Source organism: Crocuta crocuta, unplaced genomic scaffold, assembly GCF_008692635.1.
Source record: "Crocuta crocuta isolate KB4526 unplaced genomic scaffold, BGI_CrCroc_1.0 scaffold260, whole genome shotgun sequence".
Classification (NCBI taxonomy): domain Eukaryota; kingdom Metazoa; phylum Chordata; class Mammalia; order Carnivora; family Hyaenidae; genus Crocuta; species Crocuta crocuta.
Window position 1 is genome coordinate 4,837,824 of NW_027527525.1, and position 26,830 is coordinate 4,864,653.

Sequence of the window (26,830 nt, forward strand, 5' to 3'; positions counted from 1 at the left end):
CCTCTGTACCAGACAGTTCTTGTTGGCAAACGACAGAAATCATCTCTGGCTAACTTAAACAAGAAACCAAATTTACTAGTATAATTCAAAATTCCAAGAACCGGCTGGTTAGGATGCCTCCATTAAGGCCAGTGTCTCTGTACCACCTGCCGCTGCCACCGTGAATAATCTCTGCCCTTGCATCTTTGGGTCACTCCTTCATGAGGCAATGAATGTTTGAGGTGGGAGCAGTCCATTGACTGAGCTGAGGTCACATGCCTGAGTCCTAATTGCCAGGTTAACAGGGAAATGAAGTATTTGTCCCTGTAGGATTTCCATAAAAGATGGGACCATGACTAATCCAGACCCACTCAAAATCTCTCAAATAAATGTGTCTGTTTAAATTCAGAGTAGTTTAAAAAATGGCAAATGGCAACTATAACCCCCCCCACACACACACACCTCTATGTGATTAATGTTTTTTTTTTCTTTTAACAGAAATCAATGAGATTAGCTATTGAATGTAGGTAAGGGCACATTCACAACATTCCTGAAAGAAATCCCTGTCCAAGTTGATGTTTACTTTCTAACTTTGTTACCAGAAGAACAAGAACAGAAAGGGACCCACCTATAACCTCATTTCAAATGAGGAAATGTACTTATGCTTAGCTCTTACCTCAGCCCTCTTTTCTGTCATATGTGAAGTAAAAACACTTAATCCTCTGTAAGCTTTTGAGGCTGTGAGAAAGAATCTGTTTCCAGGGTCCCTTTTTTCCTAAATCAAATAATTCCTATCTACAATAGCTAAAATTAAAAGGAAAGAAATATTACCTGCCAAAGACAAATTCCAGACCAACCCATAAGTTTTCTTTCTTTTTTTCTTTTTTCCTTTTTTTTAACAAATAATTTATTGCCAAGTTGGTTGGTTTCCATATAATACCCATTGCTCATCCTCACAAGTGCCCTCCTCCATGCCCATCACCCCCATTCCCCTCCCCCCCCCATCAGTCCTCAGTTTGTTCTCAGCATTCAAGAGTCTCTCATGGTTTGCCTCCCTCCCTCTCCCCCACCATTTCCCCCCTTCTCCCCCACGGTTAAGTTCCTCCTAATCCTCCTATACATGCAAACATCCCATAAGTTTTCTAAGGCTGCTGTAACAAATTACTACAAAATAAGTGGCTTTAAAAAGAAAAAAGAAAGAGGGGTGCCTAGTTGGCTCAGTCGGTTAAGCATCTGACTTCAGCTCAGGTCATGATCTAGCAGTTCTCGAGTTTGAGCCCTGCGTTGGGCTCTGTATTGACAGCTCAGAGCCTAAAGCCTGCTTTAGATTCTGTATTTCCCTCTCTCTCTGCCCCTCCCCCACTCTTACTCTGTCTCTCTCTCTCAAAAATAAATAAAACATTTTAAAAAAAGAAAAAAGAAAGAAAACCCAGAAATTTCTTCTCAGGAGGCCAGAAGCCTGAAATCAGGGTGTCAGAAAGGTTGGTTCCTTCTGGAGGCTCTGGAGGAGAATCTGTTCTGTATCTCTCTCCTGGCCTCTGTTGGTTGCTAGAAATCCTTGGCATTCATTGGCTTATAGATGCATCATTCCAATTTCTGTCTCTATCTTCACATTCCCTTCTTCAATGTGTGTGTTTATGTGTCAAACACCCCTCTCCTTTCTCTCACAATGGACACCAGTCACTGTGTTTAGGGTCTACCATAACAGGATGACCTCATTTCAAAGTCCTTAATTACATCTGCAAAGACCTTATTTACATATAAGGTCACATTTACAGGTGTCAGAGTTTAGGACTTGGACATATCCTTTTGGGGTACACAATTCAATCAACTTTACCAACCAAAGGCTGAAGCAAGTGTTGTTATTCTTTTTTTTTTTTTTTAAGTGTTGTTATTCTTAATATTGTTGGGGAGAGAATAAAGGAACAGAGAAAACCCTTTGGCTGTCTCTATCTCTTGGTGTTCTAAAATTTCTGTTCCTTTATTTTATTATAAATCTTTTGAACGTTAATTTATTTTTGAGAGAGAGCAGGGGAGGGCCAGAGAAAGAGGGAAACAGAATCTCAAGCAGGCTTTGCACTGTCAGCACAGAGCCCAACACGGGGCTCAGACTCACAAACTGTGAGATCATGTCCTGAGCTGAAATCAAGAGTCACGGGCTTAACGGACTCAGCCACCCAAATGCCTCTTTACTTTTTTTAAATGAACTAAAATGACTGCTAAAATTTCTGTGGAGGTCGATCAATCTGGTGATAATCTAACACAATCACAAATGCATATGCATTTTGGGTAGAAGTTCTTTTCATAAATTTTTATTGAGGTATATATAACATGCATAAAGTGTACATAAGGGTAGACTATGCTACTCTAAATATTGTTCTTTCCTCTTCCATTTATATTGGGTAAACAATCACTTTAAAGCTTTTTTTTCTGTTATAAAGGTGACACATATTTAATGCAAAATCAGAAAAATGGAGAAAAGTACAAACTATATAAAAACATTAGTATCACCATCCCAAACTTAACCATACACACACACACACACACACACACACACACACACACACTTTTTCATGTTTTATTTTTAAATAATCTCCACACCAAACATGGGGCCCGAACTTACAACCCCAAGAGTTGCATATTCCACTCACTCAACCAGCCAGGGACCCCCACACATATACTTTTTTAAAACAAAGATGGAACTGTATGATACTTCTTTGTAGTTTCTTAGCAAGTTACAATGCATTGTGCCCAACTTTTTATAGAATTAAATTAACAGAGTTACATAGTTTTAAAGACTATAGAACATTCTTCTTCTTTTTTTAATGTTTACTTATTTTGAGACAGAGCACAAGCAGGAGGGGGCAAAGAGAGAGACAGGGAGAGAGAGAGAATCCCAAGCAGGCTCAGACCCATATGTAGGGTTCCATCTCACCAACTGAGAGATCATGACCTAAGCCAAAACCAAGAGTCGGATGCTTAACCCCGGAGGCTTAACCAACTGAGCCACCCCCATGCCCCTGCATAGCATCCTTTTTAAGACAGGCTTTACTGAAGGACATTCCGTTGTTTTCAGTTTTCTGACATTACAAATAATTCTGTGATAAACATAATGCATACATGTGTGAAAACTTTTTCAAAGGCCAAATTTTAAGTACAGAACATATATAATAACTTGTGCATCTTAAACATGCATCAAAGGGAATTCCTGACATTCTCTCCAAATTTGTTTAGCAAATTTCTTCATCCCAGTTAAGTGCAGCAGCGTCTTTCCATTAGCTCAAGGAAAAAATAAAAATAAAAATAGACTCTTCCTTGATGCCTTTCTTTCTCCCACACCTAAATCCAATTAACCAGCAAGTTCACTTGCCTCTTTTCTTCCAATACATCTAGAATCCAACTATTAATTATCTTCACTGTCATCATCTCTTGCCTGACTAACTGCAGTGGCCTCCCAACGAGGGTTGCCCAATTTAGCAAATAAAAACACAGGACACCCACTGAAATTGGAAGTTTAGATAAACAACATTTTTTTTTAGTTTAAATAAACCCAAAGATTGCATTTTCCATGTAGCAGCCAGAAGGATTCTTTGAAGAAGTCAGAAAAGGTCACTCCTGGGGCGCCTGGGTGGCTCAGTTGGTTGAGCCGCGNGGTCACTCCTTTATTCAAAACCCTGTATTGTCTTTTAATCTCACTTGTAATAAAAAGGAGAAAATCTTAAAGCTGAGGCCCACATCTACTCATAGAGGCTCTTTCTTCTTTGGTCTCTTTAACTCCCTCTCCTCTCCCTTCTTGCGTCTTTCTACTCCCGGATATACCTAACTACTTTTCGTTTCGGTCTATGCTTACGTTTATCCATGACACCTTCCTTAATCATCCTGTTTAAAATGGTAGGCTTCCCTCTCTCCTTGCCCTTCCCTACTTTATATTTCAACACTTATGATAACATCTACTTAGTTTCTTGTCTTTTTCCTCCCACCAAAACTTAAGTTCCACAGGGGCATTTTTGTTCTTTTTATTCACTGCCGTGTCCTCGGTGTTTAGAATACTGCCTGGCACATAATAGATGGTCAATAAATATTTAATAAATGTCGAATTAAGGAAACGTAGGTATCCAAATCAATAAAGCTTTTTCAGTTTCACCAGAACTCCTCTTACATTCTGATCATTTCAGCGTGCTATCTATTTCAAAGTAGTCAAGTAACGGCTGTATCTTAGAGAAGCCATTTTCTATAATTCTTTAATAGTAGGGAACATTTATTGAGCTCTTACCAGGTGCAGACACGGTTCTAAAGTAGAATATCTTAAAGCCATAGGTATTATCATTCTTATTACTATTATTACGATTGCAGTTAATTTACAGCTGAGGAAATTAAAACCCGCAATGGTGAGTAATTTACACAAGATCGTATACGTGGGATACGACAGCGCTGGGCACAGAACGTGCGGCCTTAACTATAGCACTCTGCAGGCTAGCTTTTAGGTTCCTTTCTGTTTTCTTTTGATAGGTAAATTGTTTTGGTTAAGCTATCGGTAAAAAGCTCTTGAGGATCAAAGTCAAAACCTGTCTACGCCAGGGGCTTTATCCCGCTCTAGTCAAGGACTCGGCATTTTGCATTTGAATCCTGCGTGGCGGGAAGCTGAAGGCAGGCGGCCGGCGGGGCTGGGAGGAGCCGCCAGGCCCCTGCCCGCCAATCAGAGCAGGAGGAGCCTCCCTACTCCCCTCCCCCCGGCATCCACGCGCCAAAATTCCAAACCGAACCTCGTGCCGTTACCCGCCATCTCCCTCCGCTGAGTTCAGCGAGCCGGAACTATATACGAAAAAGAAGTCGGCGTTCTCCCGCCCCTGTCCGCTCAGGTCCTAGTCACTCTCGGTGCAGGTCCTCCTCAACTTCAGCCCGAAGTCTGTCGCTGGGCGGGTGGGCGGAAAGTTTCGAGTCCCCCGTTTCAGGGAGGAGGCGTGGGCGGGACCCCAGGCGGAGGGATTCCGGGTGCGCGCGCTGCGGCCGCTGGCGCGGAGCTTGTGGCGCCAGAATTCGTAGCGCGGAAGAGCCTGTGAGGCTGCGGGTCTGACTGGAGCCCGTCTGCCGCTGCGGACGCCAGGCGAGGGGAGAGGGAAAAATGGTGGTCCTCCGCAGCAGCATGGAGCTGCACAGCCACTCCGCCTCCTCGGCCACCGACCCCCTGGACCTGTCCAGCGAGTTCCTCAGCCTGGAGCAGATCGGCCGGANGGACAGTAAAATGGAAGGCTTCCTAAGATCCGAGCCCCGGTGGGTGTGGGTCGGGGCAAGAGATTGGGCTGTGCGGAAGAGGGCTGAGCAGTTCGTTACTCGGCGTTTCACGCACGCGGACACCGAAGCCCTCTGGAACCTTGATTTGTCGGGCTGCCCCCAACCCCATCTCGAGCACCTCCCTAACCTAGCGCCCAGGCTGCTGCCCTGGGTGCTCAGCTGTCGCGGGCAGCACGCGTTTACTGACTCCCTACCGGGTGCCCAGTAGATGTTTTAGGGGTCACGGGAATAGAAGGAGGGTCATTCAGGCTCCCTGACCTTCATTGGCGATCCAGAAAGGTTCGGTAATAAGAGCGCAGTGAAGAATACCAGGTTGCATAATGTGGAGGGGTGGAGACCCACGTATACCTTCTTCACTTGAGCCTCCTAACAGCTCCATGAAAATGGGTAGTCATGGTATCTGTCTTACAGACGAAAAAATGGACTCGAGAAGGTAGCCAGTGAGCGGTAGATCTAAAATTGGAACTTGGATCCTCTGCCTCCAGAACCTCTCCCTTTCTGTTATATCATGCTGCAGTTATAAACGATTGGCTATAGGGGAAGTTTCCAAGGGGGTGGAGCAATAAAGTCTTCTTGAAAGAATTGCTTCTCCTTGTAAATCTGAAGTACGATAGGCTTTTTGATTGCAGAATTAAGGCCAGGGGAGAGAGCCCCTCCACCGCCCTCCAGCAGCCGCCGAAGGAGGCGCAGGTGGAGGAGACCGCGTTAAGGAAAGGGTGGAGAAGTTGAGGAAGCACCACTAGAAAAGTTAAGGCAGCAGGAAGTCCTGTTCTGTTTGAGGGAGGGCAGACGTAGGGCTGAGAAAAACAGCACCAGAGAGAGGGAACTGGGAAGTCAGAATGAGAGGCCGAGGGGGGCGGGGAGAGTGACAAAATACAGTTAAGGCAGTGATCACTGTATGAAATTCGTTGTCTGTATCTTTTGTAGGCACCCTGTACTAGTGGCTCCTCTACTGAGGGAAGTGGAAAAGTCTGTTTAATCTCTGAAATTGTGATTCTGAATTGGGGAAAAAAAAATAATTTCCTGACTTTCAGGATCTGTTTCTCAGTCACATACAGAGATTGAGATCTGAGGAGGCCAGACACTTCTGCACTGAACTTGGGTCACTTGACTTAATTAACCTACATTCAGAAGATCCAATTATTTCAATAAATATTGAATATTTATTATCTTCTGGAAGATGCTGCATCCTGTGATTACAATGGTGTATTGAGCATTAAGAAATACAGGTGCTTAAAACAAGTGTTAGTTTTGAATCTCAGCTTAGTAATAATTAGGGTTTTATACTCTTAACAGAGGTGATACCACGTGGGTAGTGAGGACTAAATGTGTTCATGCATGTAAGGAAATTAGCTGAACACTTGGCTTTAGTTAAGTCTCAGTCACTGTCCACAACTGCAACTAAGACCACAGTCCATTTTAATGCTCACTCCATCTTTCTAGTTCTTCAGGCCAAAAACCTGAGAGTCCTCTTGACTCCTCATTTCGAACTAGCAAATTCTGTCGGCTCTGCTTTCAAAATACATTCAGAATCTGACCACTTCTCAGCTCTTCCATTGTTACCATAATAGCCCAAGCCATTATCTCTTCCTTGGGTTGTTAGAATATATTCTTGACTGGCCTCCTGGTTTCCCACCCTAGTACATAATAATCCACTTCTGCAGTCGTCAGTTGTTACTATCCTTACAGAGTGATCTTTGTAAAAGTCAGAAGCAGTTGATCACTTCTCTGCTTAAAAAGCTTTAAAGGTTTTAAAAATTTGGGTGCCCCTTTCTCTTTATGATGACATCTCCCATTTTCCCTTTTGCAAAACCTAGTCTATTCTAGCCACATTGCTCTGCCTGCTCCTTGAATACCAGGGCCTTTGTACTTTCTCTGCCCTCTGTTGGGCATACTCTTCTCCTGAATATCTGCATAACCTGTCCTTTACCTTTTACATTTTTTTAATTTAAAAAAAATCTCAAAAATCATAGTACTTAACATGTTCCAAGAAGCTCACAACTGTTAACTCAATCCTTTTAACCTTATGGAGTTGACATAATCTTTGTTTTTCAGGTGAGAGAACTGAGGCACAGAGACTTAAATAACTTCCTCAAATTCACCCTTATGATAAGCGATGACACTCCAGGTTTTACCTACAAGAACCTGTCTCTTTCAAGTCTTTTCTAAAATCTCACCTTTTCAGTGATGCTTACCCTAACCACCTTATTAACATTACAAACCACTCTTGGGGTACTTGGCTGGCTCCGTCAGTGAACTCTTGATCTCAGGGTCGTGCCTTCAAGCTCCACGTTGGTCATGGAGCCTACTTAAACACACACACACGCTAATGAAATTACAAATCACTCTCATTGACATGTCTCTTTACTCTGCTTTATGTTTCCTTATCACTTCATAACGTATTCTGTTAATTTCCTACTTATAAAATATTTTATGTCTCGCTAAATCAAAATGTAACTCTGTAGGGTTCAGGATTTTGACCTTTTGTTCAGCACTGTTTTCCTAGGACCTAGAATAGAACCCAGAGTGTACTAGGTACATAATAAATATTTATTGTTGACTGTTGTTGCTCTGAAGGAACTTAGTCTAGCAGAGGATACCTAACATATCAGTGTACAGAGACTATTTGCCATAATTGCCATATCAGTGGTATGTGCTGGTTGAGCAGGTAGCACGGAGATGGATTTTGTAGAGTGAAAAGGACTTTTTTTTCTTTCCCAAGTCAGGATTTCTAGTAGGGATTATACCTTTTTGAGACATAGTATTCCTGTCTTCTATAAATTCTCGATAGGCCAAATTATATTCAAAGGGTTACTTAGCATGGATTGGATCAAAAACGAAAAAAAGGATAGTCCTGAGAGCTAATGTATTCATGCTCACAAAGCCCACCAATACCAACAATGAAACATACCTTTGTGATTGGAATATTTTCAAATTTGGAGACTTACATTCAATACATTTCATTCTATTACAGCTTGCTTTTGATATCAGTCGTGCATTTCAGAAACTTAGCTTCTTGATCACTCTGATTGTATCTAGGTATTGTCCTTTCAGCTACATATTTACCATTTCTTAGGGTAAGTTACTTTTAAAGATGGTTAAATGTATTTATATTAATTTGTTAACTTATATTTTTATTTCATCTTATTATATTCAATTTCTGAAGATACTTATAGTCACCTACTTACTAACCACATTTTGTTTTTACATTTTGAATATGATCTCACTCAGCTGCGGTTTTTTTTCCTCCTGACTTGTATGGGTTCCCTGAAGTTATGTTCTAAATTTTTTTGTTTTGTTTTTTAAACTTTTATTTTCATCATATTTGAATCATAAGATCTGGCATTTTCACCCATTCAGAACCCCTTTCTTTGGTTTCATTTTTCCCCCAGAGTCAGACTAGCCATTGCTTATTTCTGTGCTTTCACATCTCAGGTCTGAGGCTCTTTGACTCACTAAATTTAGGGTTGTTTCTTGCTAATAGTAGGGGACAGTATCTCATTGTAGTGGGAAGATGATTATACATTACTTTTAGGTTGTGTTTACATTTTCTATATGTTAGGTAAAATAAAATATGCTGTGGTATGTAGAAGTTACTTTTAAAGTTGTCTATTTAAAAGTTTGGAGAGTACTGCAAATGACACTGATATGCAACGTATGGGAGATTTTTTAAAAGTTGAAGTATAATACAACGGAAAAGTGAAAAGTGTACAGCATAGTGAAGTGTCACAATGCATGAATAGGGATATTTTGACATGTTGCAGTGAATTTTGCATCCTGAAGTTGAATGACATGGCTGCTCTAAATTCAAGAGAGTTATACTTGTTTTGAAGCAATATTAGGTAGCCCAGTTTTGTTCCTATTAAAGGCTGGCCCTTGATTTATGCTTAGAAGCTGCAACTTTTGGAAGAGGAATCTGATGAAATAGTGTTTAAGATGGATTATAATTAGGGTGCCCAGGTAGCTCAGTTGGTTAAGTATCCAACTCTTGATTTCAGCTTAGGTCATGATCTCACAGTTCTTGCCTTGCACTGTCCGTGTGGAGCCTACTTGGGATTCTCTTTCTTCCTTTCTCTCTGTCCCTCCCCTGCTCATGGTCTGTCTCAAAATATATAAATAAACTTAAAAAAAAAAAAAAGATGGATTATAGTCAACAAATCTGGAGTTTGGAAGACCAGTTAAAATGTAATATTAACATCTAGCAGTTATATATGTCACTTACTATGTGCTAGGCGTGGTACATATATACACAACATAACATTTGCCTTATAAAGTAACTATTATTATCCTCGTTTCGATATGGAAACCAAGGCACAGAGACCTTATATAACTTGAACAAGATTGTACAGCTCTAAGTGACATGCCAAGAATCAATCCTAGGCAATCTGTCTTTAAGAGTTTGGGCTCTTGGGGCACCTGGGTAGCTCAGTTGGTCGAACATCTGACTCTTGATCTCAGCTCAGGTCTTTATCTCGGTCATGTGTTCAAGCCCTGTGTTGGGCTCTGTGCTGGGCGTGAAGCCTACCTTAAAAAAGAGCTTGGGCTCCTAATTGGTAACACTACTAACACAATAAACCAAAGCAGAGAAAACTAGAGGCTAAATTAAAGTGATACTAGAAGGAACAGAGAGAAAAATGCCAAATAATACTGCAAAAGTTCTGAGAGTTATTCAGATAGAGAGGGAAAGCAGTGTTGTTTCCAGCTAAAGAGGTGTATAGTAAACCATTGGGAGTATGCTAGAGTTTGGGGAGAAGTTAGAACTTTAGGTCTTTGGTAGTCACCTGTATAGAAGTGATAGCTGAATTCTTGAAACTGAATAGAAGACATAGTAGAACACAAATACATGTAAGAAGATCCAAAGTAATGGCTACATTTTAAGGATGACAAGGGGATGAATTATGGTGTGGGGTTTTTGTTTTTGTTTTTGTTTTTGAGTATCATGTGAACAAAGGATCAAAGCATTTAAAGAAGGGAGTGATCAATCCCATCGAAGTCAGTCGGGGAGAGCAGAGGCCATTGGCGTTAGCTATTGGGAGATAGTTTTAGGTCTATTTTAAGAGCAGTAGAGGTAGAAATCAAGTTGCTGGAGCTTGTGGAATAGATCCATGGTTAAGACTTGAGCACACACAGCTTTATTTAAAGATGAAGCTAGGGAGGTGGCGCCTGGGTGGCTCAGTCGGTTGAGTGACCAGCGTTCTCTTGGGTCACGATCTCACGATTCGGTTCGTAGGTTTGAGTCCCACATATGGTTCTGTGCTGATGGCGCACAGGGCCTGTTTTGGGTTCTCTGTCTCCCACTGTCTGTGCCCGTTTCTTGCTAGTGTGTGTGCACATGCGTATTCATTCTCATTCTCTCTCTCTCAAAAATAAACATTAAAAAAAAAATGAAGCTAAGGAGGGATATTACTTCTAGGTATAATGTGTATACCATTGTGTGTTAGAATATGCTGACCAAGCTTTCAAGGAGTCTTATGTCTAGATGAATACATTTTATGTCAGTATTTTAACGTGATTTAAAAAATCCTTTTGACACTTCACTGGTTGGATGGATACTTGAATTGACTCAACCAACCGACCCACATACACATTTTTTGTTAGGAATTTAAAGGTTGGATAAGCTTGATCTTTTATGGGAAAAACAACGTATTAGAATATTTATTTTTGTTATGCAATTGTATCTACTTTGGGGAAAAGCTTTTGTTCTGTTGTTGCTTCTTCCCTGAACTAACTTACTGATTCTGCAAGATTATAAGAGACTGAAAATTCTAACAAAATATTTTTTTCCTCTTTTAAATCTCCACTTTGAAGAACTCTCAGTGCTCTGAGTATTTAAGTAGATTTTAACAAAAGGATAAATGAGGTCACTACCTCTACAGATTTAGTTTTCAGATTAAGTACATTTTCTCTTGGTTTCTTACTTAGAAAATTTTTTTCTAGTAATACAAGTTGTACAAATGTAAAAAACAGAAAGTGAAAGTACTCATTTCTATCATCCAATGTTAGTTATTGCACAGTTGACATTTAACTTACCCCTTGAGAATTATTTTGATAAGCAATATTAAACTATGACTTTGACTTAATAACTGTGCTAGTTTTCTTAGGAAATCAGATGTTTATAATTCATCTAGAAGTATTTATAACACAAAATGCAGATAATTTAAGTATAATATATTAAGCAATTTATTAATCAATCAATTTGTTAAATTGATTTATTAAATTTATTAAATTGATACACGTAATGGCTGGAATACTAGTCATTCATTTTAAAAGAGTTTTAGAATAGTGTTTCAGTGCACGGGAAAATGTTTCTTATTACTAGCAAAAAGTTATAAAACATAAATAGTTCAATTTAAAAATCACGTGAATATATTTTATAGGAAAAGAATGCACCAGAAATTTAACAGTGGTTATTGTGGGTATCTGGAATTAAGGGTGACATTTTCTTCTTTCTTGCATTTCTTCATTTTTCCAACTATAATGGGCATGGATTGCTTTTATTTTTATATTGCTTTTGAAAGAAACATTTTTGAAAATTGATATTTTAAAACTCCCTATTGTGTACCTTTATATAGGTGATTCCCTAAGAATCTGTATTTTTTTTTTCTCCACACAGTTAAGACTTTCTTGATGCCTAGTACTTATTTAGGGAGTATGAACGAAGCTACTCACTATGTAAATCAAAGATGGACTTAATACCGCTTATCAAATTAAAGCTTCCAGGTTTTTCAGGGAATCTTTTTTCCCAGTAGTTAGCACCTACCTACCTCCCTTTTTCCTATGGAAACAAACCTTTTTTTATTATCCTCAGAAATATGATGGCATTACTTTCCTTTTTTATTATAATAAAACATGGATAATATAACATTTACTGTTTTAACCATTTTTAAGTGTACAGTTCTGTAGCCTTAAAGTACATTTTGTTGTGCAACCATAAACACTGTCCATTTCCAGAATCTTTTATCTTCCAAAACTGAAACTCTATACCCATTAAACAATAACTCTCCATGCTTCCCTCCTCCCAGCACCTAGCAACTACCATTTTTCCTAAAAAAAAATTTTTATGTCTTTATTTTGAGACACAGAGACAGAGAGCGAGCCGGAGAGGGGCAGAGAGAGAGGGAGACGCAGAATTGGAAGCAGGCTCCAGGCTCTGAGCTGTCAGCACAGAGCCCGACACGGGGCTCAAACCCACAGACTATGAGATCATGACCTGAGCCAAAGTTGGATGCTTAACCGACTGAGCCACCCAGGCATCCTGCAACTACCATTCTTTCTGTCTCTATGAATTTGACTATCATAAGAGCCTCATGTAAGAGGAAACATACAATATTTGTCCTTTTGTGACTGATTTATTTTACTTAGTCTAATCTTTTCAGGCTCATCCATATTATAGCAGTGTGTTAAAATTTTACTTCCTTTTTAAAGGCTGGATAATATTCTGTAAGTACCACAGTTTTTTAATCCATTCATCATTGAACATTTGGCTCTTGTAAATAATGCTGCTGTGAATAAGAGTATACAAATACCTGCTTTGGCTTCTTTTGAGTAAATACCCAGAGGCGGGATTGCTAGATCATATGGTAATTCTGTGTTTAATTTTTTGAGGAATTGCCATATCATTTTCCACAGTGGCTGCACCATTTTACATCCCTACCACAATGTACAGTTTCTCCACATACTTGCCAATACTTATTTTCTCTTTTTTATAATAGGGATCCTAACAAGTGTGAAGTGACATCTCATTTGTGGGTTGGTTTTGTGTTTTTCTAAAACTAGTTATCTTTTTGTGTGTTTATTGGCCATTTGTATATATTCTTTAGAGAAACGTCTATTCAACTCTTCTGCCCATTTCTTTTGTGTTTTGTCATTAAAATATAGGAGTTCTTCATATATTATGGATACCATACTTTGTCAGTTAATTGGATTTGTAAATATGTTCCCCCATTCCATGGGTTTCCATTTCACTCTGTGGATAACGTCTTTGGCACAAAAGTTTGTAATTTTGATGAAGTCCAGCTTATCTATTTTTTCTTCAGTTATCTATACTTCACAAGTCATATCTAAGAAATCATTGCCAAATCCAATGTAATTAAAGGTTGTGCCTCTGTTTTTTTCCTCAGAGTTTCTCTGTATTATACTTTTAAAGGTTTCCCTTTAAAATGGTTTTGCCATCTAAGGTTTCCCCCATCCCCATTGGTTTAGTTAGGAAGGATATCATTTCTGTCATCCTTTAGTGTTGACATTAAAAAATAAAGCTATTAGATCAATCTTTTTATCCACTGGAATCTAAAAACCATAGTTATTTAAAAAATACGTAAACACATTCCTTTAGCAGTCAGAAATTTTATCTTAATTTTTTCCTCTCTTTTAATTTGTATTCTCAGTTCACTTAACCCACAGCATTTTATTTTGATATACTTTTGTACTTAAAAGTAATTTATTAAATATCTTTTCATACCTGTAAAACAAAGCAAAACAAAGTTAGAAGTTTTTTACACTTTTTTGTGATCACCAGGCTATAAGAAATACGACCTATTAATATTCAGTTGGTTGAAACCGCAAAAACATATTTTGATTAAAAACGATTAAACATAGAAAGTAAGATTTCGTTAGGATTTCATGTGATTGCAGTTCCCCCCACCTGTATATTTGTGGAAGAATCTTACTGCTGAAGAGCATGTTTGTCATCAGTTTCATTGTTTTTATAAATGCAAGCATGGAGAAACAAGAAATATATGTTCATATAAGTAAGTAGACAGTAATGAAAGGAGTTTAGCAGTGCCACTCAGTTTTTCTGTCTTGTATGCTAGAAAACACTTGCCAAAAAATTTTTTTCATGTTCTCTTAGCTTGATTAGGTCTCCTTTCAATTTTGTGGAAAGCTGAAAATTAGAAACTACCTAACAAAAGGAAGGATTTGTTGCCGACCTTTGTAATTCAATGTCTTAACACCTGTGCTAGTGTTTTTCTTTGTTTGGCTTTAGGAAGGTTTTTGAGGCCTGAGGCAGTTTAAAATGGTAAGGTTCAGAATGACTGAAAGACGTGACTTTCTTTTATAAAATGAGAGAAAAGGTAAATGGAAGAGGATACCTTCTCAGGCACATCAGGTTTTTTGTTTTTTTTAAGTATATATGGAAGTTGAGAATCTGGAAATAGATTCCCATAAAATTTTTCTTAGAAAGTCTTGTTATACTACACCCATCTAAGAAGTAGCTGTTCGTTTAAAAATAATGCACCTACTTAAAAGTGTAGGTGTTTGATTTTCAAACATCCTTACATATTGGTACATTGATGAAAGAGGTAACAAACCATTCATATCACTTAATGTTTTATGAAGTACCTGTCTAATTCTTAACACAAATCCTTGTGGTTTAAATGTCCTTGTTTTACTTGTGAACCAGTGAAATATTCTCAAAGCAAAATTAAATGACAAAATGTCTTGATAAAACAAAATGAAACAACTGGATAAAGCCAGCCTAAGAGGGCGGGGAGTATACTAATTGTTCAAGTTTTTAAAAATACTGCCTGTTTGGGGCGCCTGGGTGGCTTAGTCGGTTAAGCGTCCGACTTTCGCTTAGGTCATGATCTCACGGTTCATGGGTTCGAGCCCCGCATCAGGCTCTGTGCTGACTAGCCAGCTCAGAGCCTGGAGCCTGTTTCATAGTCTCTGTCTCCCTCTCTCTCTGACCCTCCCCTGCTCACTCTGTCTCTCTCTCTCTCTCCTAGAAATAAATAAAACATTAAAAAAAATTTTTAAAAAGTACTGCCTGTTTTTCTAAAATTGTCAATCTTCAGAGTAGTATGGCATGTAATTAGAGACTTGTTAGGTAATTTGGCCTTTTCTTTTTATGTGAAATTAGCCTTTATATGATTTCAGAGAGAGATGTACAAACTTTTAAATACTTTATGAAAACCTCATTAGCTCATGAAGCAGCCCCCTAAGAACTCTAGTCTATTGATGGGGTGTCAGGGTGGCTCAGTTGGTTAAGTGTCTGACTTTGGGTCAGGTCATGATCTCACAGTTCGTGGTGGGTTCGATCCCCAGGCGGGCTCTGTGCTGACAGCTCAAAGCCTGGATCCTGTTTCAGGTTCTGTGTCACCCTCTCTCTCTGACCCTCCCCTGTTCATGCTGTTTCTCTCTCTCTCAGAAATGAATACAACATTTTTTTAAAAATTTTAAAAAAAGAACTCTATTGAGCAATAGTAAAGTTACATAGAGCACTATGATTTTTACAACAGATTAACATACGTAAACAGTTTTTTAATTCAAGTGTTGCTGCATCTGGGTGAAACCGTGAAAGAGATGGTAATAACTCGTTTTTGTTATCCAAGCCCAAATTATAGTTCGATGGTCCAGTTATTTTAAAGTTGCTGCCAGTGGTTGCATGGCAGGCAATGGTTTGTGTGTGTTTCTGATTTCTATAGCCTTAAAATAAAAGAGTATTTAGTGCTATGAACTATTTCAACTTTTTGTCAGTAATGGAAAACTTTACTCCCTGGAGTACTTGCTATGAAATAGAGCTACAAATCATCAATAAACCTTATATTAGCCATTTCAAAGACATTGATGGTTATTCGTTTATCATGAAATGATTATTTAGTTTAGATACTATTATAGTTTCTTGGGGAGATGCAGAATCATTCTGCACAAAAAGCAGTTGTTACAAACGTGTAATCAAAGAAAACTCTTAGGAGAAATTTAACTAGAAATTTTGACTGCAGAAAAACTTAGATGGCTTTCTTAATTTTTCTTAAAGGATGGGTCTTCAGTTAAGGAAGTTGAAACCTACCACCGGACACGTGCTTTAAGGTCTTTGAGAAAAAATGCACAGAATTCTTCAGATTCTAGTTTTGATAAGAATATGGAAATAACAGAGAAACATGCTAATGGAAGGCATTTTACAAGGTAATACAAGATGGTTGAATTCCAATTCAGAATAGTTTTAAAGTAATTTAGGATTTTTAAGTGTATTCTTGACCAATCATCAGAATTCCAGAGTTGTAAAATGTGATTTACTTGAAATGAAATTGCCACAAATGAATATCATTGAATTGAAATTTTAATATGTACCAGGGTTGTTTTTTTTATTTTCTTGTTCAAAGACAATATTTGTGATATGTATGAGTGCAGCTGACAAAGTTGCTTGAAAATACTTGAGTATCTTTGTGACTGTTTCATTTTAACTTGCTTATGATATGTGGTTTTGTTTCATACTTAAAAAAGTTTTTATTCAAAATAGTAATTATATTTCTGTTTGCTTGTTATCAAGTATTTCATCAATTCTGAGTTATTTATGAATTTGTGTTAGTATGCTGCTAGAACAGTCTTCACAGAGGAGATGGAACATGATTATTTTTTTACTTGTCTAAGGGGACTAGATGCTTTATACATATTTAAATTTCATTTCTCAAGAACCCTGAGGTAGGTGGCATGAATTCCATTTTAACACTCAAGGAATTTTTAGTGAATTTTAGATAGGTGATTCAGGGAAGTTGGATTTGTTTGGTTTGGGACAGATTTAAATTTAATTAGCTGAAAACCTTCACTTTTCTTCCCACTTTGGTGGGCCTAACATAAATGAGGGGGAAAGTGCCAGTTAGAACAAATTTCTTTTGATGAAATAGTTGTTTTATGTATTAATTCTTCTCATAAATTTCTCATAATGACTGACAGGACTAGAACCCTCCTACTCTTAAGTAGATTTTGATTATTTTACATAGCCGATTTTCCAGATAGGTGATATCATGCCCTTTTAAGTTTGTTTTTTGTTACAGTTTTTTTGTTACTTTTATTTAAATTGTCTTTCACTACATATTTTAAAATTTGCAACCATTTTTTCATCCATTATTTATGGCATGTTTAGTACTGTATTTCATGGAATCCAAGATAGCAGCAATTTAAACACTCATTTTATGAGACAGTAAAAGAAAAAAACACTGAAAGTTAAACTATGACATTCCATCAATTTTAAGGCATCCTAAGTTCAGAGAAGTTAAAGTGGGGTAAGAAATGTACAACTTACAGGATTGAAATACAATTTAAACTACCCTAGTATTTCTGAAGCTTCAGGTCTTCTTGGGGTGGGGTGAGTGGCCCATGGGTTCTGTGTGAGAATTTTAAAATTTATGATCTGAAGGAAAAGTAGACATTCTGCATCATCTAAGTGGCTATTTTATTTCAGCAAACCTCATATTAATATTTTTTGTCAGTGGTTGGTTTCATAGTTTTATTTGTATAAAATGTAAATGCATCTATGTCTAGTTTGGCTTGTACATAGTCAGAAAAATTCAATGTTGGAAGTCCTCAAAGTCTTTATCTTTAAAAACATCTGTACCTTATTCAAGTTGTGAACCATTGTGCTGGACTTGATGTTCAAAGGTATTAAAGGAATGTTTTAAAATAGGTACTTTTTAAATCTAGATTTAAAGATGAGTGACTTGGCATTTTTAAATTTGATGCCTTCTAAAATATATTGAATTCCTGTCTTTTCAAATTGTTTTTAAATAACTTTATGGAGATATAATTCACATACCATAAATTCCCATACTATAAAACTTTTAAATGCATAATTCAGTGGTTTTAGAATATTCACACTATTGTGTCACTATCCTACTGTCAATTTCAGAACATTTTCATAACCCCAGAAAGAAATCCTGTTATATTATCTCCCACCTGCTTCTCCCTACCCACTGGCCCCTTAGGAACCATTAATCTGCTTTCCATCTCAATGGATTTGCCTATTCTGGACATCCTATGTAAATGGAATCATATTTGTAGCCTTTTGTGTGGCTGTTATGAATGATACTGTGAACATTTGTGTTCAGATTTTGTGTGGACATAGGGTTTTGATTGTTTTGGGTATATACCTAGGAGTGAATTGCTGGGACACTGAGGAACTGCTGAACAGTTGGCTAAAGCAGCTGTACTATTTTACATTCCCACCAGCAGTGTGTGAGAGTTCCATTTTCTCCACATCCTTGTCAGCACTTGTCATAGTTGTCTTTTTTTGGTTTTAGCCATTTTAGCGGGTGTAAAAGTATCTCATTGTGGTTCTCATTACATTTCCTGGATGGTTAATAGCATTGAATATCTTTTCATGTGCTTATTGGCCATTTATATGTCTTCTGAGGGGAAGAACTTCTATCTTAAATAATCTCTGTATTAAGATCATTATTACAAAGACTTATTTTACATTGTGATAACATCAGCATCTGTTTGTATAAGACTTAGATAAAGTGGCCTACAGTGTTGTTGAATTTTGCTTTATGTAGTTTCCTGTTTCTTATCAGGGTGACCCTTTTTTCCCTTGCTAGTTTACCTAACTGCAGTAATCTCTTTACTTACTACCTTTCTGTGACCCTCCATCTCTTTTGTTTTCTATCTGAGGCTCAAAGACCAGGGGACCAAGACTGTTAGACTAATAGAGATTTGAGTAACCTTGAGGGCGGGACCTATATTTCTTTGATCCTGCAGTTCTTAACTATGGTCCAGTAATCATAGTTTTCAGGGGGAACATGAAGCCTCTGAAAGAATGTATAAACTTGTATGTGTATACGCAGTTTTCTAGGTAAAAAAGATCCATAGTTTCTATCAGATTCGCAGGGGTTGAGTAAAGCCCAGACACCTGTTTTTGTAAGTAGTTTCATTGGAACACAGCTATGCCCATTCATTCTATGGCTGCTTTCCTGCTTCAGTATTAGAATTTTTTTGTGAGTAGTTGTGACAGAGACTATGACTCACAAGCCTAAAATATTTACTGTTTAAGAAAAAGTTTATCACCCCCTGCAAGCGGAGAGGTGCTCCCATTCTCCAACAGCAAAAAAAAAAAAAAAAAAAGAGGGGGGAGGGAAGAAGGGAGGTGAGAAAGGGAGAAAGAGGGGGAGACGAGGGGAGGGGGACAGAACATTGTTTTATCATTGTGTTCCTAGCATTTAATAGGGACTGATATAGAAGTGTAAACCTGCATGGTATGGAGGGAGGGGTTCCTTTATGAGAAATGTCTATGAGCCTGTGAACAAGCTGTCCTTGACCTGTTGATGGAATGCTCAGAATGTTATTTTGTTCTTGGTTCTTACCAAAAGAGATAATGAATTAATGATTACTTACATTGTTGTGAGGACACATGATTTAATTCTTCTAGAAGGATAAGATGGTTCTATTTTATTTTAAAGTGTCACATTGGAAATCCCATGTGTATAATCAGCCCACTTGCAAATAGCTTGACATATAGTTGATTAATAGATGTAGCTACCCAGGTTTGGAAAATCGAGTCTCTAAAAATAAGTTAATGAGACAGACTGTTTTGTTTGCTCAGTGGATTTTGGAAAAAATAGGAGGGGAGGGTACTTTTTTTTTTTAAGCCTTTGAAAGTGTTTTTTTACAATTCAGTAGATTTTGTCAGCTAGTATGTAAGTGAGATATCTGATTCATAAAATAGGTCTGTTTCTGCATTGAATGATAATGCATGTCATAAAGATTGTAGCCAGCAAATGTTTTAGAAGGAAATTAACATATCGCTAAAGGACATTAATTCTGTTTATAGTTATAAATATCTCAAGGTTGTGCGATAACTATATCCCTGTGGTATAAAACACATTGTCTTGCTTTTGCTTGATACTTATAGTTCAATTATACCTAAATACTTAGGCTAATGATATAATTTCTTGTTTTAAGTAAGATACTTGAATTTGATTAATTCTGTTTAAGAGTTCATGCATGTAACGTTGCATTTCACAACAGGGTTCTCAAGAGTTTGTTTAGCCATAACTAAACATACATAAGCATAAGTATTCTAAAGCTTTTTATTTTTCAGTGTGTTTTAGCCTTGTAAGTATATTAGTATATTCTCCAAGATGATTTAACTTTTTATCCTATTTTTTAGTATCATAAAATATGGGACTTAAGATTATGTCAATTCGTTTTAATGATTTAATATATTTTTTGAATATAGACAACTGGCCAGACAGCAGGCTGATAAGAAAAAAGAAGAGTGCAAAGAAGGTAAGTAATGTTAAAGTCATTTCAGATTTAAAACCTGTAGTTCATATTTTGTGTACAAATGTATTGAGGGACATACAGTAAATTGTACATATTTAAAGTATACAGTTTGGTTTGACATAAGTGTGCCATAAAACTACCACCACAATTAGATAGTGAAGATAACTATCACTGCCAAAAACTTTCTCGGGCCTCTTTATAATCACACCCCAGCTCCTCTTGAGGCTTTCCACACCCCAAGATTCTTGATCAATCACCAGTCTGCTTTCTGTCACTATAATTTAGTTTGCATCTTCTAGAGTTTTATGGAAGTGAAATTATGCAGTGTGCACTCTTTTTGTCTGTCTTTCTTTTAGTATAATTACTTTTGAGTATCATCCATATTGTTGGTGTACAACAGATGTTAATTTGGTACATTTTTATATATCAAAATGATTACTATCATAGCTACCTAACATTGGCATCATGTCATATAATGTTTCTTTTTTGTGTTGAGAACATTTAAGATCTACTCTCTTAGCAACTTTGAATTGTATAATATAGTATTATTAACTGTAATCTCTATACTGTACATTAAATCCTCAGAACTTATTTATTTCATAGCTGGAAATTTGTATTCTGGCCAACATTTCCCTTTCTCCCTCACATCCCAGTCCTTGATAACTAACATTCTAATCTCTGTTTCTACGATTTTGCCTTTTTTTAGATTCCACAGTTAAGTGATATTACACAATATTTGTCTTTCTCTGACCTTCTTTCACTTAGCACTATGCCCTCAAAGTCCATCCATGTGTTGCAAACAGATACTCTTCTTTCTCATGGCTAAATAGTATTCTTTTATGTAGGTATATTTTACATCTTCTTTATCCGTTCATCCATTGATGGACACCTAGGTTATTTCCTACAATTTGTTATTCATCTTTTGGTGGACGTTTGGGTTGTTTCCAGTTTGGGGCTATCAACGTGCCTTGAACACTTCTGTTTGAGTCTTTGTATTATATATCTTTCCTTTCTCTGGAGAGTGGAATGGCTGAATCCTATGGTAAGTGTATGCTGTAACTTTATTTTTGTATCCTAATATTTTTAAGAAAGGTAAGTTCAGAATGCTATGATTTTGTTACATGAAGGTATAGCTATTCAATTGTTCATTTTAGAACTGTTTTATAAATGCCATTACTTAAAATCTTTTCATTTGCTTTTATTTACACATCTTGAAGACAAAGTGATTCCAGTTACTCGGTCCTTGAGGACTAGAAACAATGTTCCAACTAAAGAACGCTTGCATGAAAAGAATAGTGATGTTGAAGTTCGCCGCAGTTGTAGGATTCGAAGTCGTTATAGTAGTGTGAACCAGTCTGTGCTGTTTGACAAGCTTATAACAAAGTAAGTGAAAATTATTTAGATCAGGATGATTTAGCTGGCATAATTTGTTGTTGGGGAAGGAGCATCAATATCAACTAGCCTGAGTATTTAATGTATTCAGCTGTACAAAGCAAAAGGGAGAATGGTTATTAGAAGACTTTGAATAATTCTATATAGGTCTTTAATTCTTGGAAAGAAATTTTAGAATTTTTTACATAAGTAAATCAGTGCCTTGTATAGAGATATTTAAAATCCCAGCACTTAAAATACAGCGGAAGAAAAATCAAGCTTTTAAAACTGTACCACTCTTTCTTTTACAGTTTTAGCTTATATTTATGTCAATTTTCTTAAAGCACTGCTGAAGCTGTACTTCAAAAAATGGATGACATGAAGAAGATGCGTAGACAGCGAATGAGGGAACTTGAAGACTTGGGAGTGTTTAATGAAACAGAAGAAGTAAATATATCCTTCCTCACTCTGGGAAATTATTAATGCAATATTGTGTGCCAGTTACACTTCAGTAAAAAAGAATGTCTCCTTCCATTTCACAGCTGATTTAGTGATCTCCAGCTTAACCTTCTTTCTATAATACCTATCCATTTTTTGAGTAAATTATTCATAGTTTTCAGCATCTTTAAACTGTTTAGCATTTGTTTGATCAGTCACTAGATATTGCTGGAGTTTTAAGAGTTTATAACTATAAATAGCTTCATTTTTTTAAGATAGGAAGGTCCTACTGAATTTTTTAAAAATAAATATGCTAAATGTTAATGACTTCTGTTTAAACATTTTTAGGAAACTCTTAATGTGTACACAAGAGGAAAGCAAAAAGGTATTCAAAGAACTGATGAAGAAACAACTGACAATCAAGAAGGCAGTGTGGGTTAGTCTTTTGTTCTACTTCTGGGTTTGAATTTCAGCACTTTTTATTAGTAGAATACAGCTCTTTTATTCAGAAGCTGTGACATTGTTGGTATTTTGTGAGAGATCAAAGGATTGGTTATAATTTAAAAGTGAGGACAGGGTCCCATTTGACTACCACATTTTCTCCCAATAATAGATTTTGGTGGCTNCAGTGTGGGTTAGTCTTTTGTTCTACTTCTGGGTTTGAATTTCAGCACTTTTTATTAGTAGAATACAGCTCTTTTATTCAGAAGCTGTGACATTGTTGGTATTTTGTGAGAGATCAAAGGATTGGTTATAATTTAAAAGTGAGGACAGGGTCCCATTTGACTACCACATTTTCTCCCAATGATAGATTTTGGTGGCTATGCTTATGGGATAGATGAAAATTGCCATGATCTGAAGAGGGAGGATTTATTTGTGTCCTCCTTCTATATGAAATGGCTGAACAGAAAATTAATTAATTAAAATAAAACATTGGAAAAAAAAATAAAAGTGAGGACAGGGGAGGGGCGCCTGGGTGTCTCAGTTGAGCATCTAACTCTTAATTTCAGCTCAGGTAATGTGCTGAGCATGGCGCCTGCTTAAGATTCTTGCTCTCTCTCAAATTAAAAAATGAAATAAAGTGAGGGCAGGGGAAAGCTTAAAAGGATAGTATGTTTTGTTTGGGAAAGTACTTGAAATCTACAAATCTAAAGCAAATAAACTTGGTTTGCTTATGTAATACATTATAGACAACACATCTCTACCTATTTTACTTGAAAGGTGATTAAAATTAAGTTTTGCTCTTCTGTTTAGGAATTAAAACTATAATTTATTAGAACTTGAGTGAAAACCGGTTTTCTGAAATGCATTTTAAATATTTGGTGAGGGTGTTTTACATTTGTGTAAGTAGATGATTTGAGTTATGCTCTGTGTAGCTCAGTGACAACCAGAAGGGCCGAATAGAATTTAAAACTTAAATTTTAATCTCAACTTAGGCTTTGACCTTAGGGTGATGAGTTCAGGCCTTCTGTTGGGCTCTACACTGAACATGAAGCCTACTTAAAAAATTAAAATTAAAAAATATACAAAAATGAAAAAATAAAAGGAAAAAACCAAGTGAGGAGATACTCTTCTTTGTCAACATGTTAAATTAACTTGGACTTAACCAGAGTCACTTATATTAATGAAATCAGCAGCAATACCATAAACTTTAGTTTGGTACTACTGACAGTAGTCTTTAAACTTCTTTCCCTAGTTCATTTTTTCCTTCTTCTAGTTGTTTTTAATCCTACAATTTATTTCATTTTTTAAAACCTTGATTTAGTGCTGCAAAAGAAACATTTCTATGAGCAATCTGGAAGTAAATAAATTTTTAAAAGAGGGTCTCTTTCTTTCTCTTTAAATTCCAATTGTTAAAAAATTGTTAACATTTTGGTGAGCATTCTGAAAGTAAATGTTTCTTAACTGTAGAATCATCTGAGGAGGGTGAAGACCAAGAAGATGAAGATGAAGATGATGGTGAAGATGATGATGAAGATGAAGATGATGAAGAAGATGATGATGATGAAGATGAAGAAGATGGGGAAGAAGATAATCAGAAACGATATTATCTTAGACAGAGAAAAGCTACTGTTTATTACCAGGCTCCATTGGAAAGTAAGTGTTATGTATATTTATTCTAGGAGAAAATGTAATTGTATTACTTTTATTATCTATACTGCCTTTCCTCTATTATTCTTATTTTTCATGTTTTCATTTTGTAGAATATCCATGGCTGTTGTCTTTCTTAAATTATCCTAAATGTGCAAGAAGTCACTACTTCAAGAAAGTTAGTTGTTAGCCTTGACCAAAGTAAATAATTGGGCTGTTTTGGAATTTCATGTCTGTCTTTACTGACTTTAGATTTTTATAGCTTTTAACTTAGTTTATTTTGTCACTAAGTTGTGTTTTAGTCCTGATGAGCATATATATATGCAGGGCTGATAACCAGCTGTTATGCAGCAGTATAATCATAATGGTTGTTTATGGCCAGTGTATGTTTTGTTTGGTGGGGTGTCTGTGCTTTATGTATTTTCAGTAGTAACCCTGCAGGCATAAATGACTTTAAACGTGAACAGTAAAACAGTCTATAGTAGATATGTACTGGTATTTTCATGGAAGGCAGCACCTTTGTAAGTATTTAGATGAAGAGCAAAATTATCTTCATAAATATGTCACATACCTATAATTCTTCTTTTTAGAACCTCGTCACCAGAGAAAGCCCAACATATTTTATACTGGACCAGCTTCTCCTGCAAGACCAAGATATAGATTATCTTCTGCGGGACCAAGAAGTCCTTATTGTAAACGAATGAACAGGTTTGGTTCTGAAGTACTGATTGATTTATAACAACATAATTGTGGCTGTGTTAGGTAGGATTCCAGAGTCTTAGGATTGGGTATATACAGATAGAATTCTAGAATCCTATGTCTGGCAGGGTTCTCTCTATGCCTGCAGTGCTCTTATCCCTACTACCACTGACTAGTTTTCCTTTTGCTTCTGTTAATAGGTAGTTAGTAACTACCATGGTAAGGTAGTTTATTCCATTGTTCCACACTTTAATAATAGAGAGCTGCCTTTGCTTCAGTGTTTACTGTATTATTGGTTTGGTTTAAGTATCTTACATAGACTGTTTCTTTTCATCTTCACATTAAGTTAGAGTGTAGGTTTAGTTCTGTGTTCACATAGTATCACAGACATATTTTCTTAATGTAACAAACATTCTAGTCTACATAGCTTTCTTGACTTTTCATGATGCTGACCATCCTCGTCTGGATCTGGGTTTTTCCCCCCCAGGTTTTATTTCTACTTTTTAAAAATTTGTTTTTCTCATACAGTAAAAGAAACATTAATTTTCTTTCACTGTTCAAATTATTTGAGGATTTCTTTTCCTTCTACATCCTAACACTTGTTGGTTGTCTGTCATATTTAAGCCTAAATAGGTAATTCTTTGTTATTTCTTCATTTTCCCAAGTAAAAAAAAAAAAAAGTTTTCTGATTCATTAAAACTTTCTGCGTAATAATAACATTATAGTAGTTCATGAATGAGAGAGCTTTCTGGTGAAGATTAAAGAGGCAGAGAAAAAATGACATTTGTGTGGAAATGGTACTTTTTCCTAATATTAATTTGTTTAGAGGTGAGACTGAAATCCTATGAGACTTCAACTATTCTGACAGTTCTTGGAAGTCTCCTCATAGAAGCAGACTAATAATGGAAAGCAACACTTTTATAGATACTGACAAATTCTTCTAGGAAAAATATGAAATACTATGTGTGTCCCTAGGTCTTTTAATTTCATTTTCAGAGTGTCAAAATCACAAGCATACACCGTAGATTTCCTTTTTCATCACCCCTTTCCGTACAACCAGAGCCCAGAGGATGATCAGGAGAGCAACCTGTCAGGGCTGCCCAAGATACATTGCACTTGAAAGGAGGCCATACTATCATTACTTTTCATAGGCCCCTTTGGAATATTGTTAAAGACCAGTATTTTGGTAGGATAAAGAGGATAAAGTGTAGTGTTCCCTGGAATCCCCACTAAGCATAACGCCCAGGGAAGCCGTCTTGGTTGCCTGACTTAAAGGACAAATCTCTATTAAATCTAACAGAAGTGGAAGACTGGCAGTTACTTTGAGATTAAATTTCTTTTCTCTTTTTTAATGGGTATATGTTTCTGGAAGTAACATTTAATGACTGTCACCACCTATAATGAATCTTCCAGCAGGTAGGAATTCTTTTTTGCTCCTTTGGTGCTCAAGTTGCCATATTTGGTTCACAGAGTCTACCCTTTATTTACGTAAAGTGTCTCATAGCTCTTTGGGTGCTGGATTTTTTTTTTTTACTTCAGTTATTTAACAAATGTTTGAGTACTACCATGTACTAAGCACTATGGATATAAAAATGACTTAAGTCAGGATTCCTGCCCTCAAATTGCATAGACTAGTGGAAGATTCTGACATATTTATTTGTTATTTTTTTAATGTATTTATGTATTTATTTATTTTTTATTTTTATGTAGTTGACACATGATGTTACAGTAGTTTCAGTTATACAACATAGTGATTCAGCAACTGTATATGTAATGCTTTGGTCACCACAAGTGTAGCTACCATTTGTCACCATAACAGAGCTATTAAAATAGTACTGACGATATATTCCTTATGCTGTACCTTTGCTCTTGTGACTTACGCATTCCATTACTGGAAGCCTGTATCTCCCACTCCTGGTCACCCATTTTGCTCATCCCCCCACTACCTCCCCACCCCCCAACC

The 26,830-nt window shown here is 36.8% G+C and overlaps 1 protein-coding gene and 1 non-coding gene across 2 annotated transcripts in view; both read left to right on the forward strand.

Moving 5' to 3' along the window:
* Positions 1-5,016: 5,016 nt before the first annotated feature.
* Positions 5,017-26,830, forward strand: part of ATAD2 (ATPase family AAA domain containing 2) — a 70,638-nt gene continuing 48,824 nt past the window's right edge. Inside the window, exons 1-9 of the mRNA XM_077764802.1 lie at positions 5,017-5,475; positions 5,901-5,961; positions 16,028-16,176; positions 20,222-20,271; positions 21,486-21,651; positions 21,984-22,086; positions 22,426-22,513; positions 23,989-24,174; positions 24,759-24,876. Of these exons, the coding sequence (XP_077620928.1) occupies positions 5,102-5,475; positions 5,901-5,961; positions 16,028-16,176; positions 20,222-20,271; positions 21,486-21,651; positions 21,984-22,086; positions 22,426-22,513; positions 23,989-24,174; positions 24,759-24,876 (1,295 nt within the window). The 5' untranslated portion in view covers positions 5,017-5,101. The remainder of the gene's footprint in view (positions 5,476-5,900; positions 5,962-16,027; positions 16,177-20,221; positions 20,272-21,485; positions 21,652-21,983; positions 22,087-22,425; positions 22,514-23,988; positions 24,175-24,758; positions 24,877-26,830) is intronic.
* On the forward strand, positions 22,852-22,991 carry LOC144232164 (small nucleolar RNA SNORA29). The gene has a single exon (XR_013335322.1). It is a non-coding gene; the product is annotated as a small nucleolar RNA SNORA29 (small nucleolar RNA).